Genomic DNA, 8,593 nt, shown 5'->3' with positions numbered 1-8,593 from the left:
TTGTTCTTCCCAGTTATCTTGTGAAGACTACATACAGGAAAACAATTCTGCCTTAACAATGACATAAAAATGTGAAATACTGATGTGGGACAGAAAGTCATTACTGGAATAGCTGTAGGGAAGGAAAGCTGAAAAGGTGAGAGCAGAAAAACATAAAGAAAGCAAAATGAGGAAGAAAAGGACAAAAAATAACTGATTGTAAAGCAGAAACTAAGAGTTTAGAGATCGGGTTAGCTACACAATATAAGGTTTGTATTATTTTCACAGGTATTTTTCTTTTCTTCTATGTAACAATTTATTCAAAGGGTTGGAAGTCTCTAAGAATGTCAGGGTGGGTTACTGTAAAGCTTGTAGCATACATCTTTTTGTATTTGGGCAGGAAGTGTAAATAAAAACACTCTAAATATTGAAGACAAACGACCAGATTCTCTTGTTCTTTATTGTGAAGGAATATTATCGATAAAGTACTAAGAGAATAATACATGTGATTTGAAAAGTCATGTTTATATATTGTTGCCCGTTTTGCTTTGTCAGGTTTGAGACTTTCACTGCAAATTTACATTAAGTACATTTCTAGAATTTAATAAACAAACTTTTGTTTCTTATAGCATGCAATGATAGTGTTTTGGAGTTGGCATATGTGTTATGGCTCTACTCAAATTCAGGTAGCCATAATCTTAGTTGATGAACGTTTATCAGCAGATAACACCTACTTGTACTTTTCCGAATATTATCCCTTTTTGAATGCACAGTTAAATTATATTTACATGCGTTGATCTGAATTTAAGAATTGCAGATTTTATTTCAATTACTGAGATAGCCATTACCATTTTAAGCACAGAACTTATTGACAGGATTGAATAAAAATTTAAAATGTAGAAATCAAAAAAAGAAACAATAGCTTCTTTTCGCCTTAAAAAAAACCCCCACACACACACAAAAACCCACAAAAAAACAAACAAAAAACCCCTCAAACACTAAAAACTGATTGAATTAAACCTGAATGTCTCAAACACTCTGTCTCTGAAAGAGGAAATTGAATCCCTCCTTTTTTATAGACATGCTAACACAGTAAACCCTCTCCAAACCTTAACAGTTCATTGAAACCTCACCTGAAGCTCTTGACAGTAGCTAACCAGGAAGTATATTTATTGTCCCATCAAACTATCTGCCCGTAAGTCTCTTTAATCTTAGTACAGACCAAAACGGACCAAAAAGGTTGTTAAAGACTTAGCAGGAAAGGTAAATTATAATAGAAATAACTTTCAAAACAGTACAGAGAACAATGCCTGGCCTTCCTGCAGCTATGTTCAGGCTCAGTCCACAGGCTTCAAAGGGCACACACCCAGCATAGGTAAGGTTGAAATGCAGGTTCTGATCTGTGAGTGTGCAAAGGGGAAAGTTCTGCTCTAGCAGAGGGAACACCACAGCCTGGCTGCGTGGGTATGTTCACCAGGGTTCAGAGATGGCTGAGGCCAATTCAAAATCTGTAATGCTTCTCTGCCACTAGCTCTGTGACTGCACCCTGTGCAAGTGCATAAGAAACGCCTCATTTTCTCCCACCAACTCCCACCCTCCTACACACCTTCGGGAAAAACGTTGTAGTCATACATGTGACCTAAAGAGAGAAGGGCATGTATCAGAAGAAAAATTAAAACTCTGTGTTTCCATTACATTCTTATATATCAAATCCATTGCCTATACGGATTAAATGCAGGGAAGGGAGAAATGCCACCTTAGTAACCTACAAAAGACCCTTTAACCAGAGAGTACTCCGGGCATGAAAAGCGTAATTATGTTACAAACATAAACACTGTTATTTACAAATCACGCTGAATCAGGGAAAGCCTGGAATAGAAAAGGATCTGTAGAACTCAGCAGTACAACCCCTGCCTGAGGGGGGTGCCCGGCTGCAGCCAGGCAGAAAAGGCACTGCAGGACAGATGGAGGGGAGCCGAGAGACGCTCATCCTTGCGCGGAGCAGGAGAGGCTAGAGTTGTGCTGCCTCGGCGGTGGGGAACGCCCGGCCTGGCTGAGCAGCCCAGGGCTGCCGCTGCCCTGACCCTACCTGACCTGACCTAATCTGACCTAACCTGACCGGCGGCGCGGGCAGCACAGTGACCCCGTCACAGGGCGGGGAGAGACATAACAGGAAGTCGGTTCTGGTTCCTGGGTTAGGGTGCTCAGGCAGGAGGAGCAGGAGGCCCGGGGTTTCGTGAGGCGCTCGTAAGTCTGATCCGCTTTTAAACCGCTCTTCTCCGGCCCGCGGGGGTGGCGAGAGCTCGGCCCAGGAGATAGGGTGCGGGCCGTGGCGCTGGCGGCGGATTCCCCGCCCGCTCCCGGCGCCGATTCCTCCTTTGGTGCCGTTCCGCCCGGCTTCGGGAGGGGGGCAGGGGTCGAGTAGTTTGCGCGCGTAGGTGCTGTCGGTGCCCGCGGGAGGGCTGGGGCAGGAATAGGACCCTCCCCGCTCCGCGCCGGGAGGGCAGCGGGGCGATTGGCGGCAGGCAGCAGAGCAGGAAGCGATGTGCTGCCTGCAGGGATGGCAGCGGCGGAGCGGGGGGTTAACTCCAGCGCCGCTGCGATCACCGGCTGCTTCCCCGGGTGTGGGGGCTACCCGCCCTTTGAGCCGTAACTCTGGTGCGGCATTAGGGGCCTTTGCCGGCTTTATGGGGGTTTCCGGCTCTTCCCGAAGTCGGGCAAAGCGGGAAAGTCGTCCATTAGACGGAACAAAAAGACCAAAAAAAAAAAAAAAAACCAAAACCGAAACACCAAATACCGAAGTGCAGTGAGCTCGCAGTCTCTCACAAATTATTACCTCAACAGGTTTCCAGTTCCTGAGATGATGGCAGTGTAACTTGCAAAATATTTCCATCGAAGAAGCTGTTTTGAAAGCAGAAATATGTAGAGAAGTACTTGCTTCTGGATGACATTTGTGTTCTCATGTGAACCTATGAGAGGTAGGCATGTGTATTATGAATGAATGTATATACACATGGTTAGTTAAAACTTTCTTCGGAATTTAAGGTGTTTTTTGAGGCACTATGAAAACTCAGAATGTGCCTCTTCAGTGATCTGTGGAACTGGGATTTCAGGATGTATGCAGCAGTATGTTGCTAATCTTTATGTTTGGGCTGTTTTGGCATTTGACTTACAGAAAATTCATATTACTGTTTGTTGGGGGTTTTTTTCCACCTATGTCAGCAAAATATTTCTTACTTGAAAGCAAGCATTTCAAGAGTATCTGCAGGTTTCATTGGTTGTGTTTACTTAAAAGTTTGTCTTACAATGTTCGTTATAACCAGTTGCTTTAAAGTGTTAACTCAGAGACGAAATTTTAGTTCTTATTGCCATAGCTCTGGCAACTCAACATTCACAGGTACTCACATTTGCCCCCCCTCATCAAACAAACTCTGGAGCTAATCTCACTCTAACTCTGTCCCTGTTACGATAAATGCGACATTTTGTATTGCTGCATCTGTTCTGACTACCTATTGCTGTTAAATTGTGAAAGTCTTTAGGATGTAATGAGTGTCTAGAATGTCAGTGTCTAAAGATCAGATTGTTAACTTTGGCCTGAATATGCTTTATGGAGACAGCATAACTAAGCCTCATTAAGATAGTGGGGATACTTGTTTTGGGTGTTGTTTTATTTTAGGGTTGTTGGGGTTGTTTGTTGGTTTTGGTTTGGATGGATGTAGGGAGAAGGGTAAATGACAAGGAACAGTTGGCAAATTCCCTGATAAATATTGATGCCTGTGAAGGAAAAGCAGGAAAAGGAGCCAGTTTCTCTAACTGCAAGGAGTTCTGGATGTGAGATAGATAGCATAAGAAGCAGTTATTTATTCCAGCAGCAGGCAGTTCAGGGTGTGACTACAAAGTAGTTTAATCCAATCTAAATCTAGACTACTGCAGTCCTGCCCATGGTTAGTCTCATGTTCCCACTGCCTGCTTGTGTTGATAGTAGTGCTCCAGCAGCTGCGCAGTGAGCAAGATCCAGTTTTACTTCGGGGATTGGATTTTTTTAGGGGTATTTTTGCTGCTTTTTTGAGGAAGTTACTTTGGCATACACTCAACTGTATAGCATAGGAATACTAATACCAGTACAAGTAAGTGGCAAAAATACATGGCCAGAGATGAGGCGTAAGGCAGGAGTATCCCTCGCTGTGGCAAGGCAGATTTGCATCACTGCTATATAATTGTGACTTCATGTTACAATTTTGAAGCCAGTGCTGCCACTGAACACAGCTTTTTTTTTTTTTTTTTTTTTAACATTGAACACCGTGTTCACTTTTTGCTAATGTTTTTGCTCCTATGCTTCTTCCTTGTGTTACCATGCCTTTTGAAGTGGTCTGTGGAACTGATCTGCATTAAAACTAACAGCAAAAATACCTCTAGCATTTAGTTTTAAATTGAATTAGTTTGTTGATATGGTTTGCAGTAAAGCTGCTTGTGCTGGAACAAAGAAAGGGGAGGGTGAGGTGGAAGCAGAAATTAATGCCTAGGTTATGAGGGAATATAGGACCAATTCTCCCAGTTACAATTCCATCTAAAAGTGTCACTAGTAATGATTTTTACTGCCCCTTTGCAACTGCATCGAGTCTGGATTTCAGAGAGCTACCATTCTCTTTATTTTCCCCAACAAAGCAGAAAATCAGGTGCAGTGCTACAATTCTGCTGGTTGGATCATCAGCAGGCCCGATAAGAGCAGAACTCTTTGTTAATACTCCCAGTCTTAATCAATCCATAAGTAAAAGGCCAGAAGTTAAGTATAAGTTCTAAATACTGTTTTTCAAATTGATACTTGAATTTGCATGAATGAAGGTAATGCCTTCATTTTCTATGAGTCATAAGGAGCTGAACCCTGTTCCCCATTTCAAATTGATAGTTGAATTTGCATGAATGAAGGTAATGCCTTCATTTTCTGTGAGTCATATGGAGCTGAACCCTGTTGCCCATGCTAGAAGCTGAACAGAGTCTTTTAAATCCATTGCAATAATTTTTTCAAGTTACCTTTTATATGTACAGGACATCGGCATTTACTAGGTAAATTGTTACAAGTGTCTCTGGAGAATTCCGGTAAATCAGTGCAAACTCTGCAGGTTTTTAAAGAATGTGAGAGCACGTTTTCAATCACTTTCAGCCATAACAATACACTCCTGCATTTTAGTACCTGCCCCTGCACTCACGTGTAATATCTGATTTTATTTATTGAACTACATGGAACAGTCCTCTATTTGAAACTGAAAAAAAGCCAAGCAATGTATTTAAAGACATGCCTCAGGTACTAGAATGAATATTCAGTTAGTGGAGGGATGCTCTTTGTAGGAGAAAAGGGGTGGGTGAAGAGTTACTAATGATGCTTTGAGACAGTCTGCATGGGCCTGAGATTATAAACTACTCATGTTCAGAGAGAAAAAAAGCAACCCTTCATATGAAACAACATGGGCATTTTACACAAAACTTACAAACTTGCATTTCTGTTATACTTGTTACGTCACAGGATCCGTAGATGATTCCAAGCTGTTAAAGATTTCACTTTGCCACTGTTAAAAGTACAGCCACACTGGAGGTGAGATGTAATTGCTTTTGCAATACACACGCATCAGAGTGAAGTTTGCAGGACAAAATGGTGCAACATCCACACAGCAGTCTGTTGCACCTTTTAGCAAAGTCAAACCACATTTCTGTATTCAGGCATTATGATATGGAAGATGTTCAAGAGCAAGGAAACATGAAAAAAAACCTTCAAGCTGCAATCCTTAAAATTTTGACCAGGGTCCAAGACAAGTTATCTTCATCGCTTCTTGCTTGGCTTATCCTTTTCTGAGTGCGCCACTTTCGTTAACAGTATCTGTGGTTTATGAATAATCCCAGAGGATAGTGAGAGATGATAGTCGCTGTCCATACTTACGTACTGTGAGATAACCATCTTTAAATATCAGGGGAGGTGATGTGAATTGCGGGGGGTTTTGGGGGGGGTTTTTTTGGTTGGTTTGTTTGGTTTTTTAATTCTTTTTTTCCTTAATGCTGACACCTTGGGGGTTTAGGGTTTGTGGTTTTTTGAGACTTCACTTAACCTGTCGTCTCCTGTACTTAGGATAAATTTTGATCTTAACATTCATGTAACATTACTACAGAAGCAAACCTGTGTTTCCAAAGTTTACTCTGACTTGAAGTCTGTGACATTTAACAGTGTTGTAGTCTTAATGTCAAAGTTCACAAGCTGTAGCCTCAGGAACTGTTACTGAAATTGTTCATAAAATGTAAAAAGTGGATAGCATTTTGTGAAAAGGTCTGAAGTCTTGCTAATTCTTACTGGTTTGTACTACCAATTTTTAGATAAAAGATGTCTTCATTCACCTTGTGATGTTGCTTGTGTTGCCATTTTCAAATATGGCATAGAATAGTTTAGGTCCATGTGATGTAATGTTATTGAGCTTTTATCTTTTTATGACTTAATGCGAAAAGCTGAGTTTGGGGGGTTTTTTTAGTGCCATTTTTTCACAATTTAGTAAGCATGAAACTGTTGGAAATGTCATAAGATCAGGTAATAGGTGATCTACATCAATTCTAAGTCTCAGTCCTCAAACACTGTAACCACACATACAGTTACACATTTTGTACATCCATAATTAATCTGCTTTTATTTAGCTTTTGGTTAAACCTATACCTGGACTTAAAGTGAAATTTTTGAGGTGAGCAGACCTATATTTCAAACCGTTACGTGAGTTAATGGGCAAACATACTGCACATAATACTTGAATTTGGTATTGATACGAGTCATGTTATATATGGTTTTAGTTACTCGTTTCTGGGTTTTAGCATTTCTTTTTCTTTCTGATTACTTTTCAGGTTTATGAACTTGACCATCTTTTCAGTGATGAAATAACATTGGGAATTGTGGACAAAATTGGAGAGCAACTTAATAAAGCTTATGAAGCCTACTGACAAGTGCATCTGGAAATTGTTGTTCTGAAAGCAGGCCAGTACACTGCAGGGTAACTCCTTAGGCTGTGAATGTAGTAGGTGGGTTTCAGGTTTTTGACATTTAATTTGTTTAATTTACGGTTTGGGGGTTATTTTTTTGTTTGTTTTAAATGTAAAAAAAGTGTTGTCTGTTTTGGAGGATTAATGAAGTCTAATACAAACAGCAATGATGTATATAACTTTACCTAACTTTAATGAAGTATTTTTTGAATTTTAATTTGTTTTAATAAAAAATTACTTTAAAAATTATTAATGTAAATAGCTTATATTAAATCATTTTTGTGTTAATGGGAAGATATGCCATATGAACTATTAGTTTGCTTGATGTGAAGGTCAAAGACTAATGGGTTAAGCACTGTGCAAGCTATTAGGAGAGCAGAGTTTGCATGTTGAAACATTTACAGCAAACTCACCTTAAAAATATTATAAGTATTGATTTTTAAAAATAATCATCTGAACAGTTATTCTTTAACTATGAAGTAGTAGAAAGATTCTAGAGGCATTCTGACCACTAAGGAGCACTTTTGAATTTTTACTTAGTCTGTTGTGGAATACATTAATTCAGGCAGAAATCTTCTAGAACTTCTCATCATGTATGCCAGCATAATGCAAAGCTGTCATTTTGGGGCTTTGTCATACTCATTTGATCATGTGTATTCTGCTCAGCAATGGAACCTCTGCTGCAGGAAGGCTCAAATGTTTTTAACGCTGCAGGACTTTCTGATACTTCCATAGAACTGGTAGATTGGGCTTTTGTTCAGGGGCAGATGAGCCGTACTGAGTGTCAAGTTATGGAAGCTGTAGTAAAACTGGGAGCAGGAAAAAGGTCTACTAGAGAATATTCTGATATTTGGGCACAGTCTTGCTATCCCCTTGCATGGCAAAATAAACTATCCAAGGCACTGCAGAACAATTATCAAATCAGTCCTGTGTGCAATCAGCCAGTGTACAGTCTTTCTCCATTCATAGTCTCTTGGAGCAGTGCTGGTGCAAATCTGTAGCATTTTCTGTACTTAAGAAGTACAAGTAGCATGCCAATATGTTCTCTGCTGAAATTGCAACTAACTTAATCAAAGGCAACATATTTTAGAATGTTTGGGAATCTTTTAAACTCTGTCTCTTATGATAAATTATTAATTATTTAAAGGAAAACCAGTCAAATTAATACACCTGGGTCATCTAAGAGTATGTGAAAGAAACTTCTGCCCAAGAAGTACAATGTGGGATAGCCATTCTAAGGTCTACAGAAGAAAACCGAAGATGTATGTGAGATAAGCAGTGTTAAGTGAAATGCTTGCAAGAACTTTCTCTGCATTTTCTCTGGTTCAAAAATCAAGAACTAAAGCCTTTCATAAAGTATTACTACAAGTTCAAATCTTTGTCCTAATCAAACTTTCAGTAGCTGGATTTCATAACATCAAAAGAGAACAAAAGTATTTTTTCAAGCATTGATTCTATGATTAGTTGGGCGCTTTTTTTGTGTTGTTTTTCAGGTTTTCTATCCAAAGCCCTGGTTTTTGAATGACCTTTGTACAGTGCTTTACTCTAGTAACTTTCTCTGTTCATTGTGTGGCCTTCACACACTGTTGGATTGTCCACGATTCTG

General features: G+C 40.0%; 1 protein-coding gene across 4 annotated transcripts in view; it reads left to right on the top strand.

Annotated features, from left to right (window-relative positions):
* The first annotated feature begins 2,111 nt into the window (after positions 1–2,111).
* Positions 2,112–8,593, top strand: part of TANK (TRAF family member associated NFKB activator) — a 29,140-nt gene continuing 22,658 nt past the window's right edge. Inside the window, exons 1-4 of one of the 4 annotated variants that reach the window (XM_061344164.1) lie at positions 2,112–2,226; positions 2,824–2,957; positions 6,853–7,026; positions 7,654–7,727. In XM_061344164.1, coding sequence (XP_061200148.1) covers positions 7,656–7,727 — 72 coding nt within the window. In that variant the 5' untranslated portion in view covers positions 2,112–2,226; positions 2,824–2,957; positions 6,853–7,026; positions 7,654–7,655. Of the gene's footprint in view, positions 2,227–2,823; positions 2,958–6,852; positions 7,027–7,552; positions 7,728–8,593 lie in introns of all 4 variants that reach the window. The other 3 variants (XM_061344165.1, XM_061344166.1, XM_061344167.1) reach the window with 3 other exon arrangements.

The sequence above is a fragment of the Neopsephotus bourkii genome, unplaced genomic scaffold (genome assembly GCF_033783945.1).
Source record: "Neopsephotus bourkii isolate Nb327-2 ecotype Australia unplaced genomic scaffold, CSIRO-AGI_Nbou_v1 NB_196, whole genome shotgun sequence".
In the NCBI taxonomy this organism is placed as follows: domain Eukaryota; kingdom Metazoa; phylum Chordata; class Aves; order Psittaciformes; family Psittacidae; genus Neopsephotus; species Neopsephotus bourkii.
The sequence above is the reverse complement of the archived record's forward strand: the minus strand, read 5'-3'. Positions and strand labels throughout refer to the sequence as shown.